General features: G+C 56.6%; 2 protein-coding genes across 19 annotated transcripts in view; one reads left to right on the top strand and one right to left on the bottom strand.

Annotated features, from left to right (window-relative positions):
* The window catches only part of SCAP (SREBF chaperone), a 65,120-nt gene extending 58,223 nt beyond the window's left edge, over nucleotides 1–6,897 (top strand). For 6 of the 11 annotated variants that reach the window (XM_031009016.3, XM_031009018.3, XM_063703746.1 and 3 more), the window contains 12 exons: nucleotides 123–341; nucleotides 1,186–1,562; nucleotides 2,044–2,232; nucleotides 2,365–2,566; nucleotides 2,638–2,753; nucleotides 3,109–3,631; nucleotides 3,728–3,813; nucleotides 5,432–5,514; nucleotides 5,619–5,785; nucleotides 5,960–6,040; nucleotides 6,226–6,432; nucleotides 6,513–6,897. In XM_031009016.3, the coding sequence (XP_030864876.1) occupies nucleotides 123–341; nucleotides 1,186–1,562; nucleotides 2,044–2,232; nucleotides 2,365–2,566; nucleotides 2,638–2,753; nucleotides 3,109–3,631; nucleotides 3,728–3,813; nucleotides 5,432–5,514; nucleotides 5,619–5,785; nucleotides 5,960–6,040; nucleotides 6,226–6,432; nucleotides 6,513–6,758 (2,496 nt within the window). In that variant the 3' untranslated portion in view covers nucleotides 6,759–6,897. Of the gene's footprint in view, nucleotides 1–122; nucleotides 342–1,185; nucleotides 1,563–2,043; nucleotides 2,233–2,364; nucleotides 2,567–2,637; nucleotides 2,754–3,108; nucleotides 3,632–3,727; nucleotides 3,814–5,431; nucleotides 5,515–5,618; nucleotides 5,786–5,959; nucleotides 6,041–6,225; nucleotides 6,433–6,512 lie in introns of those variants that run through there. The other 5 variants (XM_031009019.3, XM_055382232.2, XM_055382231.2 and 2 more) reach the window with 3 other exon arrangements.
* Nucleotides 6,898–7,168: 271 nt separating this feature from the next.
* The window catches only part of PTPN23 (protein tyrosine phosphatase non-receptor type 23), a 32,517-nt gene continuing 15,169 nt past the window's right edge, over nucleotides 7,169–24,516 (bottom strand). The window contains exons 2-25 of one of the 8 annotated variants that reach the window (XM_019023919.4): nucleotides 24,371–24,445; nucleotides 15,802–15,929; nucleotides 15,500–15,576; nucleotides 14,783–14,832; nucleotides 14,535–14,666; nucleotides 14,176–14,256; nucleotides 13,969–14,100; nucleotides 13,831–13,878; nucleotides 13,391–13,447; nucleotides 13,210–13,268; nucleotides 12,993–13,072; nucleotides 12,767–12,881; nucleotides 12,623–12,688; nucleotides 12,088–12,233; nucleotides 11,501–11,812; nucleotides 11,271–11,425; nucleotides 11,020–11,171; nucleotides 10,754–10,933; nucleotides 8,914–10,660; nucleotides 8,633–8,817; nucleotides 8,403–8,507; nucleotides 8,180–8,318; nucleotides 7,974–8,087; nucleotides 7,169–7,895 (exon numbers count right to left, since the gene is read on the bottom strand). In XM_019023919.4, coding sequence (XP_018879464.4) covers nucleotides 7,416–7,895; nucleotides 7,974–8,087; nucleotides 8,180–8,318; nucleotides 8,403–8,507; nucleotides 8,633–8,817; nucleotides 8,914–10,660; nucleotides 10,754–10,933; nucleotides 11,020–11,171; nucleotides 11,271–11,425; nucleotides 11,501–11,812; nucleotides 12,088–12,233; nucleotides 12,623–12,688; nucleotides 12,767–12,881; nucleotides 12,993–13,072; nucleotides 13,210–13,268; nucleotides 13,391–13,447; nucleotides 13,831–13,878; nucleotides 13,969–14,100; nucleotides 14,176–14,256; nucleotides 14,535–14,666; nucleotides 14,783–14,832; nucleotides 15,500–15,576; nucleotides 15,802–15,929; nucleotides 24,371–24,445 — 4,815 coding nt within the window. In that variant the 3' untranslated portion in view covers nucleotides 7,169–7,415. Of the gene's footprint in view, nucleotides 8,088–8,179; nucleotides 8,319–8,402; nucleotides 8,508–8,632; nucleotides 8,818–8,913; nucleotides 10,661–10,753; nucleotides 10,934–11,019; nucleotides 11,172–11,270; nucleotides 11,426–11,500; nucleotides 11,813–12,087; nucleotides 12,234–12,622; nucleotides 12,689–12,766; nucleotides 12,882–12,992; nucleotides 13,073–13,209; nucleotides 13,269–13,390; nucleotides 13,448–13,830; nucleotides 13,879–13,968; nucleotides 14,101–14,175; nucleotides 14,257–14,534; nucleotides 14,667–14,782; nucleotides 14,833–15,499; nucleotides 15,577–15,801; nucleotides 15,930–18,153; nucleotides 18,276–24,370; nucleotides 24,446–24,516 lie in introns of those variants that run through there. The other 7 variants (XM_063703745.1, XM_055382226.2, XM_055382227.2 and 4 more) reach the window with 7 other exon arrangements.

Raw genomic sequence — 24,516 nt, 5'->3', positions numbered from 1 at the left:
CAGCCCTGGCTGTACTGAGGGAGTCCTGGGTGAGAAGGGTGTAGACCTTGGGCAGGACAGCGGTCCTGTGCGGGCAGCCTCTGGACGGTGGACTCAGGCCCTGACCACTGTGCCCCCAACAGCTAGCGGACCTGAACAAGCGACTGCCCCCTGAGGCCTGCCTGCCCTCAGCCAAGCCAGTGGGGCAGCCAACGCGCTACGAGCGGCAGCTGGCTGTGCGGCCGTCCACACCCCACACCATCACGTTGCAGCCGTCTTCCTTCCGAAACCTGCGGCTCCCCAAGAGGCTGCGTGTTGTCTACTTCCTGGCCCGCACCCGCCTGGCACAGCGCCTCATCATGGTACCTGCCACCCCTGCCCTGCCCTCTTCTGGAGGGCCGGTGCTCCAGGCCCCTTGTGGTGCTGCACTTGGCCTTAGAGTGGCGAGGGGTATTCCTCAAGCCCTGGTGGCCCCTGGAAGCCTGGCTCTGGGGAGTTGCCCGTTGTGTCCTCCCTGCCCAGACCCTGGTGGCTTCTGAGGAGATAAGCCTGTGGGAGAAGCAGCTCCAGGGTTCTCAGGTACAGGAGCCATCCTCTCCCCAGAGTGGCCCAGGACAGGAGCCTGTTAGTTGAGTGCTCTGGGATGGACCCACTTGTGGCCACCACATTGCCCTGGGTCGGTTTCATCGGCCGCTGCATGGTGTGCAGACACTGGAAAGTGCTGGGCAAAATCAGTCACCAGCCGGGCTGGGCTGGCCGTGGGGCAGCAGTGCCTCTTCCAGGGAGCTGAACTGAGATGGGAGGAAGGCTGAGGCCCCCTGGGACTAGGACCTCTGGGGGACTCTGGAGCAGGTCAGGTAGCTGGCCCTCTGACCGTAGGAATGGTAGCAGCTTTCTGGCTCCAGCTGAGGTGGAGATTAGGGGTGGGGACATTCTGTGTCAAACCTCAGGGTCCTTCAGTGTATTTCCAGGCCAAGAAACTCAGCCTCTAACTGTGGAAAGGCAAGCAGGCCCCTTCAGCAGCAAGTGTTGGCAGGTGTTAGCAGGAGGACTTGGAGAGGCAGGAGGAAAGGACACAGTGGGGCCTGTGTCCTCTCTCCATCCCCAGGCCTGAGGTCCCTGTGCTGCTTCCTCTCAGCATGAGGGCTGAAGCTGCTGGGGGTTGGGGCCCATTCCTCCCACTGAGTACCCCCTGCCCCACTACAGGCTGGCACCGTTGTCTGGATTGGCATCCTGGTATACACAGACCCAGCAGGGCTGCGCAACTACCTCGCTGCCCAGGTGACGGAACAGAGCCCATTGGGTGAGGGAGCCCTGGCTCCCATGCCCGTGCCTAGTGGCATGCTGCCCGCCAGCCACCCGGACCCTGCCTTCTCCATCTTCCCACCTGATGCCCCTAAGCTACCTGAGAACCAGACGTCGCCAGGCGAGTCACCTGAGCGTGGAGGTCCAGCAGAGGTTGTCCATGACAGCCCAGTCCCAGAGGTAACCTGGGGGCCTGAGGATGAGGAACTTTGGAGGAAATTGTCCTTCCGCCACTGGCCGACGCTCTTCAGCTATTACAACATCACACTGGCCAAGAGGTGAGCTGGGCTGTGCCAGGTGCCACCTCACTCGATGGTGTCAACTCACCATCTCCTTTCCCCAATGCAGGAGGCCCACAGGTTTGAATTGTGCAAATAATTAACAGTTCATAAGGTTGTGAGGTGGGAACTGGTGGTTTAGGCAGCCATAACCCAAGAGAGGAGGCCTAGGTTGCTCTGAGGAGTCACTGGTGGCTGCCAGCCCTCACCAGAATGAGACCCACCCACCTGTGCCAGGAGTGGGGAGGGAGATATCCCACACGGCCACCAGGGCTGCTTGGGTGCTGGTATCTGGGACAGCAAGTTGGCTGCTAAGCTGGGCTGGGGAGGGACCTACCTCTGTCCCCAACCCGCATGCTGGGAGAGTCTGGCCGGTGGAGCTGAGGCCTGCCTGGGGAGGAGGGAGAGGACTGGCTGGCGGGCACAGCAGGAGGAAGCCTTGGGAGGCCCCCTGCTGAGGCTGCCCACTGTCCGGATCCAGGTACATCAGCCTGCTGCCCGTCATCCCAGTCACGCTCCGCCTGAACCCGAGGGAGGCTCTGGAGGGCCGGCACCCTCAGGACGGCCGCAGTGCCTGGCCCCCACCGGGGCCCATACCTGCTGGGCACTGGGAAGCGGGACCCAAGGGCCCAGGTGGGGTGCAGGCCCATGGAGACGTCACGCTGTACAAGTAAGGCTGCTGGGTGGGGTGGGGTGGGATAGAGTGTGGGGAGGGGGATGGGTGGGCAAGAGTAGGGGAGAGGGAGGAGGGGAGGGGACAGGCTGTGAGGTGTGTCTCACAGCAGTCCGCCCTCCCGTGCAGGGTGGCGGCGCTGGGCCTGGCCGCTGGCATCGTCCTGGTGCTGCTGCTGCTCTGCCTCTACCGCGTGCTGTGCCCGCGCAACTATGGGCAGCCGGGTGGTGGGCCCGGGCGGCGGAGGCGCGGGGAGCTGCCCTGCGACGACTACGGCTATGCGCCACCCGAGACGGAGATCGTGCCGCTTGTGCTGCGCGGCCACCTCATGGTGAGCAGGGGCACAGTGGCCGGGCAGGGGAGGGCCGGGGCCTGGCCCATACCAACACCAGACTTCTGCAGGACATCGAGTGCCTGGCCAGTGACGGCATGCTGCTGGTGAGCTGCTGCCTGGCAGGCCACGTCTGCGTGTGGGACGCGCAGACCGGGGATTGCCTAACGCGCATTCCGCGCCCAGGGTAGGTGCGGCTGCCCTTTCCTACTTTGTGCCTCCCCAACCCCCCTCACCCCACCCCCTGCCGCCACGTATCTCCCCTCCTTTCTTCCTCCGAGGTATCCCCCAACCCCTCCAGCCCCCCTCTCCCCCCACCCCCGCACCCCCTCCCACCACCCCGTACCCCCCTCTCCCCACCCCGCACCACCCTCTCCCCCCACCCCCTTTTCCCTTGCCCCTTCTCACTCCCCTGCCCCCTCTCACTTCTCCCCCGCCCCCTCTCACCCCCCTCCCCCACGCCCCCTCTCACCCCCCTCCCCCGCGCCCCCTCTCACCCCCCTCCCCCGTGCCCCCTCTCACTCCGCCCTCCTGGCCCCCAGCAGGCAGCGCCGGGACAGTGGCGTGGGCAGCGGGCTTGAGGCTCAGGAGAGCTGGGAACGACTTTCAGATGGTGGGAAGGCTGGCCCAGAGGAGCCTGGGGACAGCCCTCCCCTGAGACACCACCCCCGGGGCCCTCCGCTGCCTTCCCTCTTCGGGGACCAGCCTGACCTCACCTGCTTAATTGACACCAACTTTTCGGCGCAGCCTCGGTCCTCACAGCCCACTCAGCCCGAGCCCCGGCACCGGGCGGTCTGTGGCCGCGCTCGGGACTCCCCAGGCTATGACTTCAGCCGCCTGGTGCAGCGGGTGTACCAGGAGGAGGGGCTGGCGGCCGCCTGCACACCAGCCCTGCGCCCACCCTCGCCTGGGCCGGTGCTGTCCCAGGCCCCTGAGGACGAGGGTGGCTCCCCCGAGAAAGGCTCCCCTTCCCTCGCCTGGGCCCCCAGTGCGGAGGGTTCCATCTGGAGCTTGGAGCTGCAGGGCAACCTCATCGTGGTGGGGCGGAGCAGCGGCCGGCTGGAGGTGGGCAGAGGGGCTAAAGGTGGGCAGAGCGGCTGTCCGCCCTGGGGATTGTGGGCCTTTTTGGCCAGCAGGTGCTCACAGCCTCTGGACTCGTAGGTGTGGGACGCCATTGAAGGGGTGCTGTGCTGCAGCAGCGAGGAGGTCTCCTCAGGCATTACCGCTCTGGTGTTCTTGGACAAGAGGTGAGCGTGGCCTGCCTCAGCCCCAGATGTCCCCAGCCTTTGTTGGCTAGGCCATACTCTTGAGTCTTGAGTTCTGGTTCTCTTCCACTGCTGTACTGTATGATTCGATTGACCTTCTTGGTGCCCACTTCCACACCTGTGAGCAGAGGGCAGTCCACTTGGATGGGAAGGTAACAATTAAAAGCGTTAGGGGTGTGACGTGCTTGGAATAGGGCATGGCACATGGTGACCTCCCGGGGCCTTAAGCAGTGACAGTGGGGAGTGATACACTCCTATCCTTTCTTGCCCTTCTCAATGAAGCCAGTTTCTCTGATTAGCTTGTCAATATTGAGCCTTTGGGGTATCTTGGTTGCATTTTTAGTTACAGAGTGCGCTTGCAGAACCCTCTCTTCTCCTTGGCCGCTGGCAGCTGTTCTCTGCTCTCCCTGCCTCTGTCGTGCTTGGCCTCCTCAGCAAGCCTGTTGGCTGTGGGCGTCCCCAGTACTCCGTCTGCATGCACACTCCTTGGGGAGTCTCAGCCACCTGGGTTCTGGCCCCACCTCCAAGCTGGTGAACCTGGGTCTCCACCCAGTGGCCAGGTGCCTTCTGCTGGATGCCTTCGCCTGCCTGTCCCACACTGGCTCCTCCTCCAAGGCTCCTTGACTGTTGGTGGCAGCACCATCTGACCTAGAGCTGGAGTCTTTTTTCTTGGGGAGGGGGCGTCCCTTGCCCTTAGTGATGTTGATTTCTGCCAGTGGGCTGCTGCCGTCATTCCTGTCACCACAGGTTCTGCATGGGCTTTGGCTGACATCCTCCCCTCCAGCCTGGCCAATTTCACCAGGTCCCTCCATGCTTCTTGGAAGTTCTCCTTTGCTGCTTGTTTTAGCTTTAAGGAAAGCCCCGATGTCTCAACCTGACCATCAGGGTTCCTGGTGACTGTGGTCTCTCCTTGTCCACCCACTTCCAATCATAATACTGGCTTCCCCAGCTCTGGTGTAGGCCCTTCAAATTCATGGGCAGAGGTTGTAGGCAGACATGCATTGCCTTTCCCTGCAGTAAGATTTTGAACCTCATCTGCTTTGAGGCTTTGGGGTTACTGGGCAAATATATCCATCCCTGCCTGTCAGACTGTACCTAGGAATTTTGGAGAGCAAAGAAAATCCTTGTTTCTTTGTGGAAAAAGGAATTGGTGTGAGCTGTGCTTGGGTTGAAGCTGCTTTTATGTGGAGAATGCAGGCTTCCGCAACACCCAACATAGCCCACCCTGCATCCTGTTTCCCCTCAGCAGCCCTCCCTTCAGCTCCAGGCTACATGGAGCCCTCTGCTTGTTTTTAATTTATAAACTTAAGTGATATTCACCAGGTACCACCTTACACGTTAGCTCACTTGATTCTCAGGACCACCCTGTGAGGTGGGTACTCTTATCCCCATTTTACGGATGAAGAAACTGAGGCACAAGGTGGTTAATATTTGGAGTTGCCCTCTGGCTCCAGCATCTGTTCTGGCACCATGTGCTTTCCTCTTGGCCATGTCCGTCCTGTGCCTTCTTGAACTGGCCCTTAACTCTCGTGTCCACATGCTCAGCCCCAGGGCTGAGGCTCTAAGGGAGAGGCCCCTGGCAGCTGTTCTTCTCTTCCAGGATTGTGGCTGCACGGCTCAACGGTTCCCTTGATTTCTTCTCCTTGGAGACCCACACTGCCCTCAGCCCCCTGCAGTTTAGAGGTCGGAGGGCCTGGGGTGGGCAGGTGTTCACACTTGGTGGGACGGGCAGGAGCCGTCTACCCATTGCTTTCTCAGAGATCCTTCACTTGGCCTTTTGTCCTCAGGGACCCCAGGGCGGGGCAGTTCCCCTGCCTCTCCAGTGTACAGCAGCAGCGACACAGTGGCCTGTCACCTGACCCACACAGTGCCCTGTGCACACCAAAAACCCATCACAGCCCTGAAAGCCGCTGCTGGGCGCTTGGTGACTGGGAGCCAAGACCACACACTGAGAGTGAGTATTGTCTTGTCTCTTGGGTGCTGGAGTGGCCCGGCACGGGGTGGGAGCCTGATGCATTCGTCAGGGAGAGGCTGGAAGAGTCCTGGTGAAGAACAGAGGGCGTTTCCCGGCCAAAGTATAACTTGGAAAATCCCAGAGACCAGAACCTGAGGCCCATCCCTGTCCCAGGTGTTCCGTCTGGAGGACTCGTGCTGCCTCTTCACCCTTCAGGGCCACTCAGGGGCCATCACAACCGTGTACATTGACCAGGTAAGGGGCCTGCAGGTGGGGTAGGGGGTACAGAGTCTGTGGCCCATGTTTGCTGACTCCTGGGAGCTGGTCCCCAGGGGCCTTCCAGGAAGCAGTCAGGGCCCCACCCACTGGGGCACAGGGACACCACTGTTGACAGAGGTATTACACCATGGTGACCCCACTCCCCTGGCCTGTTTCCCCAGACCATGGTGCTGGCCAGTGGAGGACAAGATGGGGCCATCTGCCTGTGGGATGTACTGACTGGCAGCCGGGTCAGCCACATGTTTGCTCACCGTGGGGATGTCACCTCCCTTACCTGTACCACTTCCTGTGTCATCAGCAGTGGCCTGGATGACCTCATCAGCATCTGGGACCGTAGCACAGGCATCAAGTTCTACTCCATTCAGCAGGTAGAGGGGGTGGGGATGATAGGATTCTTGGGATTTTAGGGAAGGACTCAGGACTGAGCTTGTCATGTCCTTGCCTCCAGGACCTGGGCTGTGGTGCAAGCTTGGGTGTCATCTCAGACAACCTGCTGGTGACTGGCGGCCAGGGCTGTGTCTCCTTTTGGGACCTAAACTACGGGGACCTGTTACAGACAGTCTACCTGGGGAAGAACAGTGAGGCCCAGCCTGCCCGCCAGATCCTGGTGCTGGACAACGCTGCCATTGTCTGCAACTTTGGCAGTGAGCTCAGCCTGGTGTATGTGCCCTCTGTGCTGGAGAAGCTGGACTGAGCACAGGGCCTCCTTGCCCAGGCAGGAGGCTGGGGTGCTGTGTGGGGGCCAATGCACTGAACCTGGACTTGGGGGAAAGAGCCGAGTATCTTCCAGCCGCTGCCTCCTGACTGTAATATTAAAGTTTTTTAAAAAACCACATCATCTGTCAGGCACTTTGGGAGCTACTTGTGTCTCTTGGAATTGTTTGTGCACACACTCTGCCTGGATCCTCCTCAGAGCTGCTGAGGAAACATACATACAGTGTGGCACGGGGAGGATGAGCAAGCCAGAACTGCAGGGCCCTTAAAGAAAGACTGTCCTGGTAGTGTGGCAGTTTGGTACCATCCTGTCATCCACAAAAGGTGCTAATTAAGTTCCTGGCAGTGCTACTGGAGCTGAGGCAGCAATGGGCAGACTCAGACACGGGCCACAGAACAGGGTGGTTTATTATTTCAATAGCAAAGAGCTGAAAAATGTCGGGTCCCATAAAGGAGCAGAACCTGACCCAGAGCCTGCAGTACATCTCCACCCCACAGGGGTGCAGGCTGGGCCAGGCAGGGCCAAAGGCAGCAGAAATGGGAGTAAGAGACTGTGCCCACTGAGCAGCTCTGCTGGGTGTGGGCAGGTGTGCATGAGATGATTATGTAGTGTAAGGACCAGGTAGGCGAAACCTGTTCAGGTCTTGTTGAGTGTCCAGAGTGGATCCAGAAGGCTGAGGGGGTCGTCAGAGGGCCGGGTGGCCCGCAGCCCTTGCCCGTTATGGGCCTGCAGAAAGTTATGCTTGCTCATCCGCTGTTTGCCCCGCAGGGAGCTGTCCAGGGAGAAGGCCTCTGGGGTCAAGGAGGCCAGCAATTCCAGGGAGGAGGAGGGGGGCCCCGAGCTGGGGGCTTCAGGCACTGGCGGCTCCTCCTTAGGCTGGGGAGCCTCAGGTAGCGGGGAGGAAAGGGGGGGCGGGGAGGAAGATGGGATTGGGGTAGACTCTGGGAGGCTGGCTGGAGGGAGGCCTGGGGGCTCTGCAGGGCCTGGCAAGCTGGCAACCGGGGACTCCAACCCCCCAGGAGGCCGAATGCTGAGCTTGGCAATGGTGGCCTGGATGGAGCTGATGGGCACATCCCCACCGAGGACCAGGTCCTGGGAGTCCTGAGGAAGGTGGTTCTGAGAAGACAGAGTGAGTGAGGAGAGGGAGTCCCAAGGCTGTGGCTCTCCCAGCAGCTTCCACGGAACCTTCCTCACCTTCTGGCTGATGCTTGCACTGGCCAAGGGTTTGCATGGAGGAGGCACACCATGGCGCTGCAGGACCTGCTCCACGTGTCTCACCACTGCCTCATAGCAGAACCTGAGGTGCAGCTGCACAGGTGCATTTGGCCAGGTCAGCTGGGCAGGAGCCCGTCACCCTGGGACAGAAGGCCCATCCCAGCCCCACCTGCCCAGATCCTCACCTTCTCCTGCAGCATGTGTTTCCTCTGCTGCCGCATGCGCCGCACCAGCTGAGGCAGCTCAGGGATTCCGTTCCCAGCCTCCACCTCCTGCACAGCTGCATAGAGCAGTGCAAAGGCTCCCGTGCGGCCCACACCAGAGCTGTGCCAAGAAGGGGGTATGAGGCCGGGGTATGAGGCTAGGCCAAGAGCCCATAGAGGAGAGACCCTCAGGCCCACCCTCTACCTGCAGTGAACAATGATGGGCGTGTGCAGCGGCCGCTGATGCAGGTAATGTGCATGCACCTCCTGGATGAAGCGCAGCAAGTTGCTGGGGCTGTCGGGCAGGCCTCTGTGGGACAGGATGGGGCGGGGAAGAGCCTATGAGCCAGGCCTGACCTGAGGCTCTCATCCCTCCCAGCACCAAGGACTGGACAGCACTTAGACCCCAACCACCATCCAGAGCAGTGGACGCACAACTCAGGCCAAGTGGGGAAGTGCAGGTGCACAAGAGAGCGCTTGAGGCTCTGGTCTCGGAACTGCAGGCTCAGCACGCGCTCCACATGGGTTTCGGTGCTGCGGACGCTGCTCAATGCCAGGCTCAGGGCACCGTGCACCATGGGCTGGCCCCTCTCGGTGGGGAAGTAGCGTGCCACTTTTTGCTGAGGGACAGACAAGCCAAGACAGACCTGGTTTTCCAGGATCCCCTGCCCTGCCGCCCCACACTGCCCTCGTGGGCACCCACCCCCTCTTCTCACCTTCTCCATCTCAGCCTCAGAAACCAGCATGACAATGACTGACACTTTCTGCTCATGGACCATGAGCCAGAAGTCAGCAGCTGTGCCAGGCAGTGGGGCCTGGGTTGCCACTAGCGGGGGGCAGTATGGGGAGAGCCCCTCCACGCAGCTGGCATTGATGTAGTCATCCTTGCCTGAGCGCAGCACCACACGGTTACTGTCATAGGGCATGACATCCTGGTGCCGGTTCTTCAGTGAGTAGCAGCGGGCAATGGCGATGGAACGGCCTCGGGCATCATGTTCCTGCGCATCTTGCAGCTCTCGCCAGACAGTGTCCAGAGCTCCCACATCCCCCAGCTGGCCCCGAAAGGCCTCCAGCTCCTGCTGCAACTGCCGCAGCCTCTCAGGATGCTCATAGGGGTCCCGCTCAATCAGCCGCAGGGCCTGCGGCCGACGGCCCTCAGCTGCGTCCACCTTGGTGGGCTGCAGCAGGGGCTGCCCACCCCCAGGAGGCTGAGTGCCGCCATGCTGGCTCTCCGGGCTGGAGGAGAGCAGGTCTGCAGCTGCGGCGCCTCGGCGCAGGCAAGGGGGTGGTTCTGCTGCTGGGGGGCGAGGGGGTACCGGACCAGGCCCTGGAGATGGGGCAGGTGAAGGCACCAGGTGGGGACTAGGGGTGGACTGGCCAGCAGACGAGGGCCCTCGAATGGTAAGAGGGGCTGCCTGGGGGCCCATGGGTCTGGTAGAAGGGGCAGGACCATATGCCAGTGGGGGATGGGGAGGCTGAGGGGGCCCAGGGCTGGGGAAAGGCAGAGCCCCTGAGTGGGCTGGCAGAGGGTCTTGAGCGGGACCTGGGTAGAGCTGGGTGTGTAGGGGGGGTGGCGGCTGCCCCAGGACCCCAGGCTGAGGGGCATAGGGGTAGGGGGATTGTGGGGGTAGGAGTCCTGGGGCCTGGGGTGGGAAGAGATGTGGATGCTGGAGTGGAAGGGGCTGCTGTGGGGGCTGAGGCCCAAACGCTTGTGAAGGATGGGGCTGGGGCTGGGGCCCAATCCTTGGGGCTGGAAAACCTGCGGGGATCCCAGAAGAGAAGTGGTGCTGTGCTGGGATGGGTTGCTTGGCCCCTGCGGGGTAGGTGTAAGGCGTGGGCAGTGGCTGCGGTGGGGGCACAGGGAAGCAGGGTGGGGGAGGAGCAGGGGTGGGGTTTGGCCGTGGGGCTGTGTGGCTGGGGATGGGCGCCTGGATGCTATCTACTGTGGTGGTGGCTGGCCGAACCGCCATGGCCAACTCGGGGCCTGAGAATTGAGGAGGTGGGGCCGAGGGGAGACCTGCAACTGGTGGGGCCGGCCCTACCCCCACATAGGGACTGCTCACCACGCCATGCTGTGGGGAGGATCGGGGCACAAGGCCCAGCTCCGGTGTGTAGGCAGGGGCTGGGTAGACGGCAGGCCCAGGTGCTACGGGCATTGCAGGGGGCCCTGGGGCCCTGGGCTGTATCAGCTGGGTGGGGCCCGAGTAGGTACCAGGGGGCAAGGGGCCTGAGAGATAGTGGGGTCCTGGGCCTGTGGAGCTGGGGAAGGGGCTGGGAGGAAAGTGGAGCGGGGTGGCAGTTCCCAGGAAGGTGTCAGGCAGTCGTGGGCCAGCCACCATGTCAGGGGGGAGGCTGCGCAGCTCCTCAGGGGGGTCTCCTGCTTCCACTGCCTCACTCTCCTCCCTGCGGGGCAGCAGCGGCTTTGGGGCTGTGGGCCGTGGCGGCGGCTTCTTCTTCAGCTCCCTGTGGGACAGGCAGGGAAAAAGTGGGGCCAGGCTCCCATCACCCCAGCCTGTCTGGACCCAAGCCGCACCACAGCCCCAGGGCCACACAAACCTGTCCAGGAGCTGCTGGCGGGCAGCCTCGCGGGCCTGGCAGGTGGACTGTGTGCGCTCCAGCAGAGCAGCCACCTTGCTCTCCAGATCTGCGTAGAAGTCCCTGCCCTCCTGCGACTTCTTCATCAGGTCCTCATAGGCTTCATACGAGGCCACCAGGGTCTGCAGCGTGGAGTTCCACCTGGTGGGCAGAAGGGCCAGCTCCAGGTGAACCATGGGGCTGGGCTCCAGGTGGCTCCGGGAAAGAGCAGAGGACTGGGCACTGACTTTTGGTCCAAGTCGCTGAGTACCCGCCGCACGGCCGCGTACTGCACGTTGGCCTCTGTCAGTGCACGGAGGACACGGTCCTGGGCGGCCAGGTTCTGCTCCAGGTACACCTTCAGCTGGTCATACTTTTTCAGCTGCTCCTCGAACAACTTCTGAGGAAGGGGTGGGGGCCGGGGATGGACACTCAGGGCCTCGACTCCTAAGGGTGGGGCCCGGAGCCAGAGCCCCTCCACCCTGCTCACCCAGCCCACCTTCATCTCTGAGTGGTCTGTGGTGACCAGCGAGGCAGTGATGTCATCCTTCTGGATAAGCTCACGCAGCTGCTGCTCCAGGGACACGCGCTGGTCCCGCATCTCCTGCACCTTGGCCAGGATGCGCTTTAGGTTTTGCAGCACGGCCTTGTCCTCTGTGGGCAGCAGTGGTCAGTGAGGCCAGAGAAACCCCCAGCTCGAGTCTCCCAATGGGGTCTGGTGGGGCTCACCTGGGGAGAGGGCCGGTGTGGGCAGGGCAGCCCGGACCTGGTCAAGCGGCCCGCTGAGCAGGCGCAGGTTGCCGACGTGCAGGTTCATGGCACGGTGCAGCTCACTGTTGGTGAAGGAGGCCTTCTCGTGCACTTCCATGTACTTGGCCCATTCTCGCCTCACCTCTGCCAGCTCAGCCTTGGAGGGGACGGAGATGGCCCCTGCCTGGCCCACCGCCTCCTGAAACTTCTGCTCTAGCAGCTCATCCTCCTCCAACAGATCTTTGATGTCCTTCAGGGAAGCCTCCACATCCGTGAACACACCTGATAGCACTGGGGTTGTGGATTGTACAGGCAGCCCCTGAGGCAGGCTGACCGGGCCCCTCCCCCAAGAGACAGAACCCCCCCCTCAGGTCAGGGCTTGAGTGAGGCCCAGCGCACACTGAGCAGGGTGCATGAGGTATGCTGATTCAGACGAGTGGGTGTGGATGCCCGAGCCAGGGCCTAGAGGGGTGCAGCCTCCATCCTCAGTGACCAGGGACACGGAGGAGGCCACAGCAGATGACCTCCACACTCCCTTCCACCTGCTTGCTCTGCCCCTTACTCACCTTGCATGGACTGGACAAGGTTCCTGACAGTGTCGGGCCGGACGCTGAGGGCCGCGCACTTCTCCATGAGCTGGGGTGGGATGTGGCTGTAGACATCAAGGTTGTCCACCGTCTCGGGATCCAACTGCATTGAATCCATGAACTGGCTGTGGGGAGCAACACGGCCAGGTGGGTGCTGGGTGCTGATCCAACTCTGACCGTGTCAAAGGAGCCGCTAGGGCGAGCCTCACCACTCAATCTGAGGTCTCAGCAGAGAGCAAATTGTGACCTCGGACCCCTACTACCAGGTCTGGCCTGGTCTCACAGAACATGCCCAGGGCATTGCTGGAAACAGTGGAACAGAAGGCACCTCCTCCTCCCAGGACACGACTCCTGCCTTACACACTAGCCCCACCACCCTGGGCGGGAAGGCAGCATTGGGAAACCTGTTTGGAATGGACATTTCATTCCTCTCCCAGCATAGGCAGCCCTGGGGCCCCCAGAGGCCCGGGAAGTGCTGCCTGCCTCCGCCTCCCCGCCCAAGTCCCACACTCACTCCAGGACCTCATTCTTGTCCTCAATCTTGGCCATCATCTCCCGGAGCAGCTTGGCCTTCTCCTCACTGCAGAAGCGACAGAGCATTTGCTGAAGACCCACATCTCAAGACACCCCACCTCCCTCTGTGCCACCCTCCACCCACCTGTACAGTGACGAGGCCTCGTGGGCAGCCATGGGTACCAGTTTGGCGAAGATGTCAGGGCCTGTAACAGCTGGGTCTGTGGGGTTCACTGGCAAGGGCTTCACCAAGGGGGCTCCTGGGGGGTGGGAATTGTGGAGATCAGGCCCACGCAGAGTCCTTGAGGCAGCCTCCTGTGTCCTGTCCCCACCCCACCGTCACCTCTGCCCCCACCTCTCAGCTCCCCGACCTTTTACAGGCTGAAGGGTGTCCAATGCTGGGACAGCCTCATGGTAAATGAAGTCGTTGTCCTTCTTGGCAGAATTGTACCTGGGGATCAGGAGCAGGGGGAGTGGGCAGTCACGGGGTGTCAGTGGGGATCCAGAACCTACTTCCCATGTAGATGCCAGCAGAGGGACAAGACCCTTCATAAAAAGAGGGAACCAGGGCCACCCCCACAGACTCACTTTCCCCCAATGACATCCATAGTGAAGCGAAGCGCGTCTTGCACAGTGTCAGGCTGGCCCTGTGGGGTTAGGGACAGGGGTGGGGCCTTAGCACCAACCAAGGCTGGCACCAGGACACCCCCTCAGTCCTACCGGGCTTGCTCCTATACCCTCAGGGCAGCCAGGCCTTCCTCAGCTTTACCTTGGCCAACTTGATGGCTTCATTGAGCTTGTCCAGGGCGCTCTGGAAGTATGCAACCTGTGGAGGGTGGCAGGAAAGCCTGCTCTGTCCTCCTCTGCTTGGACCCCTTCTCCTCCTGCCTCCCACCCGGCCCTGCCTGTCCATCAGATGACAAGCAGCTCAGGAGGCAGCCGGGCACCACCCCAGCCAACAGCTGCAAGGTGGTGCCACACCCTGCCCCAGCCACCTGCTCTGTAGGGAGCCTGCCCCACCTTCTCAGACCCCGAGGGACGAGGGCTGCACAGATGGGACAACACTTAAGACACCAGGCCTCCAGCAGGGTGATGGCCAGGGTGAGACAGAGAAGGCCACCCCCTGGTGTGTAAGGAGCGGGAGCACACCAGCATCTCACTGAAGGCTGCCGTTGGTCCCCAGTCCCCTCCTCGCTGTAACTCACTCACCCGCTCGCCGAACTTCTGCTGCTCCTCGGCCTGCTTTCCCATGTGCAGCTGGGAAAGAAGAAGAGACGCCACGACTTGCTTCCTGAGCTGTGGCCACTCAGCCCCACCCTGCCCCGCCCTGGGGCCCCAGGCCCTCACATGAGCCACGGCTGCGAAGTAGTAGATCTTCATTTGCACAAGCTTCTTCCAGTCCTTCTGGATCCGGCCCAGCAGTGAGGCAGTGTCGGGGTTCTCCAAGGCCCGGCATGCCTCCTTGTAGTAATCTACCACCTGAGAACAGGGTGGGGCCCAATGAGTGGGGGAGTCAGCAGTAAAGTGAAGGCCTCCCCTCAGCCCCGTCCCTACCTGTGCACTGATGCGGGCCACCAGAAAGCTCTTCCTGTTGTCCAACATTGACTTCTCCAGGAGGCACTCCTGAGCCTGGCCCTGGGGCGACACGTGAGGTGCACTCCCTCGCTCACCCAAGGCCTCCCCCTTCCCCTTCCCTTTATCCTTCCCCAGGGGCAGACTGAGGGATCCTTCTTCACTGCCCTCTCCCCCAGCTGCCCCCACTCCAAGCAGCACCACCATGCTCCTGATTCAACAAAGCCAAGGCCCCTTGCTTGTCCCTCACTGCCTTGGTCCACGATCCAGGCCCAACTGCCCCCTCCCTGGCCATCCCCTTCCCTGGATTCAACTCCACTCCAACCAGGGCGCCTCCTCACCAGCATGAGGTTGACGTTGAGCGTAAGGATCTGGCGGCTCATGTCGACGCTGTAGGCTTGAGGGAAGTGCTCCCGTAGGTAGGCAAAGGCGCCGGCTGCGCACTGGAAATGGGTACAGGAGACCTTCATGCCCTGGGAGGGAGTGGGAGGATGGCCTGTGTCCACTCCATGGGTCAGGATTCATCCATACTTGGGAGGCTGCCCCTCCCTGGTATGTCCACATGTTCCACTACTGCCCCTCTCCTCACCTCCTCAGACACCCGCTTGTCCATGGCCCCCAGCATGGAGTGCAGCGCTCCTGGGGAGGGAGGGGACAGTATTAGGGGCCTGGGGCTGCTCACACCCATGTGAAGGTGAGACAGAGGGGGCACTGCTGTTATCCACAATCAGGACAACACGGCTCTGAGAACCAGGGCAACAAGTCCAAGGACACCCAAGCTGAAGGGAACAGGGAAACTCAGAAGTCCTGCCCAGCCCTCAGTCTCCTGCTCTGCATTTGGCAGAGGATGGAAGGGCTCCTGTCCAAGGGGTCCAATCTTGAAGCTTCAGGGATGTTTGCACAGAACTCTGGGGCTCCCCAGGCTTCTCCCTTGAGCCAGGCTAAGGCTGACTAGCAGGGCAAGCTGAGGCCAGCCACGCTCTCCTCCTGCCTGAAGCAGCCCAAAACCACAGTGGGGAGGGGCTGTCCAGTCAAAGAAGAAAGGCCCTCTCTCCCAGACAGAGCACACAGTGGCAACTCTGTGTGGCAGCCAGCCCAGTAGAGCCTTGCCCCAGCAGAGGCTCCCCACGGGCCCAGCCCAGAAAACAGTGGAGGAGCTGGCAAGGCTGTGGGCAAGTCAGTGGAGGGGCGGGAATCCTGGAGTCTTCCCTTTATCAGCCCACTGCCTTTGTGGCCATCTGAAGAGCTGAAAGCTAGGCTGGCAGGACTGGGAGTAGGGCCATGGGGAAGGGATCAGGCAGCTCACCAAGGTTGTAGAGAATACAGGCCTGCTCGTACTTGATGTCCTCATGGGCCACAGACTTGCCTGAGAAGATCTCTGTCCTGCAGACATGGCACCCCAGTTATCTCGAGGGCAGGAGCTGGCCAGGGCCCTGAGATTAGGTAAGGGGACTAAACACCCCGTTGTGGGGATGTGGGGAGGCCTGGGGGGACCATATGAGGCCATTCCCCATCCTATGCAGCAAGGAGAAGGGGGAAGAGAGGGGAGGAGCACCCCCACCACCCAGACTCCCCGTGGGATCCTCCAGCCCTGCCTGCGGCTCTCACCAGGTGACAGGGACAGCGGCCTCCTGGCCCGAGCCCATGGGGACCCGACTCTGCAGGTAATGAAGCTGGCCGAGGTACTTGCGGAGGACACTACAGCCCTCAAAGTCTCGTGGGACACGGACAGCATTCTGGGGGGCAGGATGGGAGAAGCAGGCCTGTTGTCATATGGGGCAGTGGACAGGCAGGCCAGCTAACTCACAAATGCCAGGAAAATGCATCACAGCTGGCCGACTGCACACACCAAGGGATCCCAAAAAGTCCATGGCTATACCTATAGTCGTTCAACAAAACATTCCACAAGCCAGGGCTGGCAGCTGGCTGACTGAATCTATCCCACATAGTTTTTCCTTTTTAAAAAAAAAAAAAAACGGAGTCTCATTCTGTCACCCAGGCTGGAATGCAGTATTCACTGCAACCTCCTGGGTTCAAGCAATTCTCCTGCCTCAGCCTCCCAATTAGCTGAGACTACAGGCACACGCCACCATGCCCAGCTAATTTTGTATTTTTAGTAGAGACGGGGTTTCCCCATTTTGGCCAGGCTGGTCTCGAACACCTGACCTTGTGATCCACCCGCCTCAGCCTCTCAAAGTGCTGGGATTACAGGCATGAGCCACTGTGCCCAGCCCATCTCAAATATCTGAAAAGCAGTTTGCAACATGTTTTAAGTTTTTTACTGTACTTAACTTTTGGCCCACAGTTTTTTGAATTTAATAGAGACAGGGTTTTGCCATGTTGCCCAGGCTGTTCTCAAACTCCTGGGCTCAAGTGATCCTCCCATCTCTACCTCCCAAAGTGATGGGATTAAAGGTGTGAGCTGCCACACTCAGCATGACCTACAGTTCTGTATCTAAAAGTTTACAGTAACAGACATCCAGGAAAGCAAATGCTTGGATATGAACGCAAGGATATTCATCACAGCATTATTACCAGGATCAAAAACTGGACTCCAGGTCAGGTGCGGGGGCTCACACATGTGGTCCCAGCATTTTGGGAGGCCAAGGTGGGAGGATTGCTTGAGGCCAGGAGTTAGATACCAGTCTAGGCAATGTAGCAAGACCCTGTCTCAACAAAAAAGAATTTTAAAAATTATCTAGGCGTGGTGGTGCCTTTGGTCGCAGCTCCTTGGGAGGCCGACGGGAAAAGATCGATTGAGCCTGGGAGGTTAAGGCTGCAGTAAGCTATGGTTGTACCACTGTTTTCCAGCCTGGGTGATGAAGCAAGACCCTGTCTCTCAAAAAAAGCAAAAGGTAAAACTGGATACCCACCAAAATTCCCACTAAAGGGGACTGTTTTAAATTAATTATGTCAAGGCGCCTCACAAGAGAATATGCTGCAGCCATGAAAACTAAAGACAAGAGTCTCTAGTTACTCATATGTTAAGATGCCTATGGCATGCTATTGGGGGAAAAAAAAAAAGAAAAGAATGTGGCCAGGCGTGGTGGCTCACGCCTGTAATCCGAGCACTTTCGGAGGCCGAGGCGGCAGGATCACGAGGTCAGGAGATCGAGACCATCCTGGCTAACACGGTGAAACCCCGTCTCTACTAAAAATACAAAAAATTAGCCAGACATGGTGGCGGGCACCTGTAGACCCAGCTACTCGGGAGGCTGAGGCAGGAGAATGGCGCGAACCCTGGGGGGCGGAGCCTGCAGTGAGCCGAAATCGCGCCACTGCACTCCAGCCTGGGCGACAGCGAGACTCCATCTCAAAAAAAAAAAAAGAATGTAACAAATGGGATCATACAAATACTGATATCCAAATGGGTACACAGGCCAGGCAAGGTGGCTCACGCCCATAATCCTAGCACTTTGGGAGGCCGAGGCGGACGGATCACCTAAGGTCAGGAGTTCGATACCAGTCTGGCCAACATGGTGAAACCCGTCTCTACTAAAAATACAAAAATTAGCTGGGCGTGGTGGTGTGTGCCTGTAATCCCAGCTACTTGGGAGGCTGAGGCAAGAGAATCGTTTGAATCTGGGAGGCGGAGGTTGCAGTGAGCTGAGATCATGCCATTGCACTCCAGGCTGGGCAACAAGAGCAAAACTCTGTCTTAAAAGAAAAAACAAAAAAACCCACAAATAGGTACATAAACAAAAAGAGAATTCAGAAGACTGTACACCATAATGTTAACCATGATTATCTCTGAATGACAGGATTTAAGTAATTTATCTTATTCTATATAAATAGATAGATATGGCTGGGCGAGGTGGCTCACGCCTATAATCCCAACACTTTGGGAGGCCGAGGCGGGTGGATCGCTTGAGCCCAGAAATTCAAGACCAGCCTGGGCAACGTGGTGAAACCCCGTATCTACTAAAAACACAAAAAGTAGCCAGGCATGATGGTGCGCACCTGTAATTCCAGCTACTCAGGAGGCTGAGGCAGGAGAATCACTTGAATCCGGGGAGCAGAAGTTGCAGTGAGCTGAGGTTGCACCACTGCACTCCAGCCTGGGTGACAGAGTGAGACTCGGTCTCAAATAATAATAATAATAATAAATAGATAGATAAATATGTATACATCTGACAGACATGTATTTAATTCTTCATATTGTTTATGTATTTATATTAAACATTTTCAATATTTATGATAAACAACAGAGCTATTATTTTGGGGGGAAAACAACAAAAAAATGAACCCTCTGCTTAAACAAACAGAAAAGCAAACAATACACCCTCCACGGAGCAGGTGCACAGTGAGGGGGATGGCTTGACACCTGTCTGCCCTCAGCCCCCTGCAGAGAGGACCAGAGCCTCTCACTAGGACTTAGCCAGAAGAAATCCTCCAGGACACTCCACTCTGGGAGCTCGGCTCTGAGCTGCCAGCAGGGATGCTCTCAGAAGGGGTACATACACCCTGGGGACAGTGGAACAGAAGAGTCAGGCACCAGTTGTACTCTACACCACTTCCCAGCAGTGTCTTGGGAGACTCTGAAACTCAGTCTCTTCTTTAAACAGGGATGATAATCTCCCTGGTAGTGAGGCTTCTAGAATGCCCAGTGCAAGAATAAGGCATGTCACAGCTGCAGCTCACAGCATTAGGCCAATGCTTCTCAAATCTAGTCATTCTTATCATACCCCTCCATCATGACCTCTGCCATATCCAAATACCACTTGTACTTAACATTTTTCTTTAAACAATCCATTTTTAAAATTAAGAGCCACATCCTAAGCAATAACAGCTCTAAAATCACAGGTGTGATGCGCTAGCCACGCAGTTTTTTTCAATACTCACTAAAATAGCACATATAAAAATATTGAAAAATCTTGGCCGGGCATGGTGGCTCATGCCTATAATCCCAGCACTTTGGGAGGCCAAAGTGGGAGGATCACTTGAGCCCAGGATTTTGAGACCAGCCTGAGGAACATGGTGAGACTCCGCCTCTACAAAAAATACAAAAATTGGCCAGGTGCGGTGATGCATACCTGTAGTCCCAGCTACTCAGGACTACAGGCTTGGGAAGGGGGAGAAGTGATTGAGCCTGGGAGGTGGAGGCTGCAGTGAGCCATGATCATGTCACTGCACTTCAGCCTGGGCAACAGAGTGAGACCCTAACTCAAAAAATAAAATAAAAGGCCAGACGCAGTGGCTCACGCCTGTAATCCCAGCAGTTTGGGAGGCCGAGGCAGGCGGATCATGAGGTCAGGAGATCAAGACCACCCTGGCTAACAAGGTGAAACCCTGTCTCTACTAAAAATACAAAAATTAGCCAGGCATGGTGACGGGCGCCTGTAGTCCCAGCTACTTGGGAGGCTGAGGCAGAAGAATGGCGTGAACCCGGGAGGCGGAGCTTGCAGTGAGCCGAGATTGCGCCACTGCACTCCAGCCTGGGCAACAGAGTGAGACTCCATCTCAAATAATAAAATAATAAAACAAAATAAATAGAATAAAATAAAATAAAAGCCAGGTGCGGTGGCTCACACCTATAATCCCAGCACTTTGGGAGGCCAAGGCGGGTGGATCACCTGAGGTTAAGAGTTTGAGACCAGTGTGGCCAACATGGAGAAACCCTGTCTCTACTAAAAATACAAAATATAGCTGGGCGTGATGGCGAGTGCCTGTAATCCCAGCTACTCGGGAGGCTGAGGCAGGAGAATAGCTTGAACCCTGGAGGCAGAGGTTGTGGTGAGCCGAGGTTGTGCCATTGCACTCCACCCTGGGCAATAGGAGTGAAACTCTGTCTCAAAAATAAATAAATAATAAAATAAAATTTGTCTTGTACTTCCTAAAACCATCTTTGGGAAACAATGGAAGCAGTCTCCCCTCCAGATCCAAGAGATCACCTGTACCCTTTAATCCACCCAAGAATGCAGCCCCCTGTGGTTCTAGCCTGGTCTGTCAGACTCTCAGACGAGCTGCGCAGAGCCACACAGAGAAGTCTGAGAGAGAGCTTGATGCTGCGACACCCCCATAGCATCCCCTGCACCTGTCAGTTTTATTCCCTGTAATCACAGAGCCAAGAATTTATTTCAGAGTTTAAAAAGGAAAGTCTTCCTAGAAACAACTATTCAAACCCTGGTTTTACAGATGAGGAAACTGAGGCTCAGATCAGGGAAAGAGGACTGCCTAAAGCTTCCAATAACTTTTTCACTGAAAGATTATTATCAATGTCCTGTGTAAGAAAATTTGTTCTGGGGTTTCACAAGTTTAAGGAACAGTGATCTAGACTAGGCGTGGTGACTCACGCCTGTAATCCCAGCATTTTCGGAGGCTGAGGCAGAGGATTGCTTGAGGCCAGTAGTTTAAGACCAGCCTGGGGAATATACGAGACTCCATGTCTACAAAAAATACAAAAATTAGCCAGGCATGGTGGTGCATACTTGTAGTCCCAGGTACTCAGGAGGCTGAGGTAGGAGGATCGCTTGAATCCAGGAGGCAGACGTTGCAATGAGCCGAGATAGACTGCACCCCAGCCTGGGTGACAGAGTGAGACTCTGTCTTCAAAAACAAAAACAAAAACAAAACAGTGATCTAGTCCAACTCCCACATTGCTGGGATAAATTAAACCAAGTCCCAGGAAGGGGAAGTGGCTACCCCAGATGGCCACGTGTGAGCTTTTTTTGCACTGGAAAAGCACAGGTCTGAAGGCTGCTGGCTCACAGCTCTCTCAGGGGCTGCTCTACCCAGCCCATTGCTCTGTGCAGGTTGCCTGCCTTATGCTTTGGAGGATATGTCTCAGAGGATGCTTTGGAGATTGGTGGTAATGCTCCTTCTAGGGTGTGTTGCGTCCTTGTGTGTAGTGTGTGCCTGTGTGTGCAAAATGATGGTTGCCCCAGGGGCTAAGATTATCTCACTAGTTTTCAAACTTTGTTCAAATAAACCCTTTTTAAAGATTCAATTTATGAGGAGGGTTCTGAGAAGACAGCATAAGAAGAAGCTTGGTCTCCCCACCAAGACAAGCTGCACTGGCAGAATCTGACTTAACTCTGGAGTCTATTAAAGGCTTACAACTTCTAGGCAAAGGCTTTGACAGTACAGCTCACTGCCATTAATTTTGGTCAATTTCAGCCCCTACCATAGTAGCAGCCACCCATCTCCCACCCCCAGCACCAGTTCCAGGAGCAGCTTGTGGGAGCCAGCATGGACAAAAAGGACTCTGTCCTCCAAATACAGGAGATCTTGCTGATTGCTGCTTCTGATCACAGAGGTACAGAGAAAGAGGCAGCTCCTCCACTATTGCACCTCCCTCCATGGCCGTAAGCTTCTTCACCTCTAGCTGAAGGAACTTCCAAGGGATCTAAAGGCCTGGCATCTTTTCCCTTCTTCATTTTTCTCTTTTTCCTCCTTTGGGAGGCAGACACTAAAGAGTAAGATGTTCAAAAGCAACCACATATATAGGGCAAATGAGAAAGTCACTGCGCATGTGCAGGGAATGATACAGGCTCAGAAAAGACCTGTGAAGACCTTAAGTTTAGAAGGCCGGGTGCTGCGGCTCATGCCTTTAATCCCCACACTTTGGGAGGCTGGGGCCAGAAGATCACTTGAGCCCAGGAGTTTGAGACCAGCCTGGGCAACACAGGGGAACCCCATCTCTACAAAAAATTTAAAAATTGGCTGGATGCGGTGGTGTGCACTTGTAGTCCCAGCTACTTGGGGGCTGCAGTGGGAGGATGGTTTGAACTGGGGAGATGGACGCTGCAGTGAGCCGTGATTGTGCCACTGCACTCCTGCCTGGACGACAGAGCGAGACCCTGTCTCGGGAAAAAAAAAAAAAACAACTTTAAGTTTACATTTCAGGCTGATTATTGGCACAGGGGTAGCCTACAACAATCAAAAACACACAAAAAAACCCAGCAATTCCCGGGGAAGGGGGAGAATCTGATATCCAGAGATATGACATCATTCGATTCTTTTTTAATTTCCTTCAAGAATTTTTTCTTTGCATTCCTAACTTGGTGATCTGGTGCAAGAGGCCTAGCTTTTGGCCTGTCTCAGTTTTTCACGTGCCTTCCTTACTAAGTGTAATAATTTCTAGCTTTTCTTTTTTGAGACAGAGTCTCACTCTGTTGCCCAGGCTGGATGCAGGGGTGCGATCTTGGCTCACTGCAACCTCCACCTCCCGGGTTCAAGTAATTTTCCTGCCTTAGCCTCCCTAGTAGCTGGGATTACAGGCATGCGCTGCTACTATGCCCGACTAATTTTTGTATTTTTCGTAGAGAGGGGGTTTCGCCATGTTGGCCAGGCTGGTCTCGAACTCCTGATTTCAAGTGATCCACCTGCCTCAGCCTCCCAAAGTGATAGCATTACAGGCGTGAGCCACTGCACCTGGCCTTGTACTAATTTTGAATAACTGACATAGAAAATATCTTCACCAGGCCGGGCGCGGTGGCTCACACCTGTAATCCCAGCAATTTGGGAAGCCGAGACAGGTGGATTACCTGAGGTCAGGAGGTCGAGACCAGCCTGGCCAACATGTTGAAATCCTGTCTCTACTAAAAATACAAAAAATTAGCCAGGCATGGTGGTGGGCACCTGTAGTCCCAGCTACTTAGGAGGCTGAGACAGGAGAATCACTTGAACCTGGGAGGTGGAGGTTGCAGTGAGCTGAGATCGCACCATTGCACTCCAGCCTGGGTGACAGAGTGAGACTAGGTCTCAGAAAAAGAAAAAAGAAAATATCTTCACTCAGTAGACTAAATGAAAATGTATCCAAAAATTTACTGATGGGTAGTACACTGACAATAGTTGCTAATACTGCTGGGTTATTGCAAGGATTAGTATGTGGTCCATGATAGACAAGAAAACACTAACAGCTACTGATTTCTATGGCATGTATCTATATCACTGGTACTCAAGCTCAGCCATGCCAGTGCAGACTCTCACCCTTCTAACAAAAACATAAGGGAAAACATGTTGTTATCCAATAGTACATACAATAATCAGGAAAAAAATACAGCATACCTCATTTTATTGCACTTCACAGGTGCTGTGTTTTTTACAGACTGAAGGTTTGTGACAATTCTGCATCACACAGGCCTGTCGGCACCATTTTTCCAGCAGCATGTGCTCATTTCATGACTCTGTGTCACATTTTAGTAATTCTCACAATATTTGAAACTTTTTTATTATATATCTGTTATGGTGATCAGTGATCAGTAATCTTTGATGTTACTATTATAATTGTTTTTGGTGCCATGAATTGCACCCATAGAAGACGGCAGACTTATAAATGTTCCATGTGTTCTCACTGCTTCACTGGCTGGCCTTTTCCTGCCTCTCTCCCTCTCCTCAGGCTCCCTATTCCCTGAGACACAATAATATTGAAATTAGGCCAATTAATAACCTACAATGGCCTCTTAAGTGTTTAAGTGAAAGGAAGAGTCACACATCTTTCACTTTTGTTTTGTTTTCTAAACAGTCAGGGTCTCACTTTGTCACTCAGGCTGGAGTACAGTGGTATTGAACATGGTTGGCTCACTGCAGTCCCAACCTCCTGGGCTCAAGTGATCTTCCCTCCTCAGACTCCTGCGTAGCTGGGGACATAGCTGTGCACCATCATGCCTGGCTAATTTTTTTTGTTTTCTGTAGAGACAGGGCCTCACTATGTTGAGGCTGGTCTCAAACTCCTGGGCCTGAACTCCAGGAGGAACCAATCCTCCTGCCTTGGCCTCCCAAAGTGCTGGGATCATAGGCATGAGTCACACATCCAGCTGTCTTTCACTTTACGTCAAAAGCTAGAAATGGGCCGGGTGGTTTCTTTTTTGTTGTTTTTGAGATGGAGTCTCGCTCTATCACCCAGGCTGGAGTGCAGTGGCATGATCTCAGCTCACTGCAACCTCCACCTCCTGGGTTGAAGCAATTATCCTGCTTCAGACTCCTGAGTAGCTGGAACTACAGGCACATGACACCACACCTGACTAATTTTTGTATTTTTAGTAGAGATGGGGTTTCACCATGTTGGCCAGGCTGGTCTCAAACTCCTGACCTCAAATGATCTGCCCACCTCGGCCTCCCAAAGTGTTGGGATTATAGGCGTTGAGACACCACGCCCAGCCTAGGCAGTTTCTTTATCTCCCTATCAAACCAATCCTGTCTACCCATGCATAAAAAGACAATACTATCCTCCTACCTGTCTGAGCAACTCCAGCTTCTTCAGTTCTTCATTGTAGGCTTCTGGGTTCTCTCCATAATTCTTCAGGACAAACTATAGAGAGAGAAGAACATAAGCCAGTGGCAGAGAAGACCCCCGCCTTGCCCTCTGAGTCCTGGGCAAGC

Source organism: Gorilla gorilla, chromosome 2 (genome assembly GCF_029281585.2).
Source record: "Gorilla gorilla gorilla isolate KB3781 chromosome 2, NHGRI_mGorGor1-v2.1_pri, whole genome shotgun sequence".
Lineage (NCBI taxonomy): Eukaryota > Metazoa > Chordata > Mammalia > Primates > Hominidae > Gorilla > Gorilla gorilla.
The sequence above is the reverse complement of the archived record's forward strand: the minus strand, read 5'-3'. Positions and strand labels throughout refer to the sequence as shown.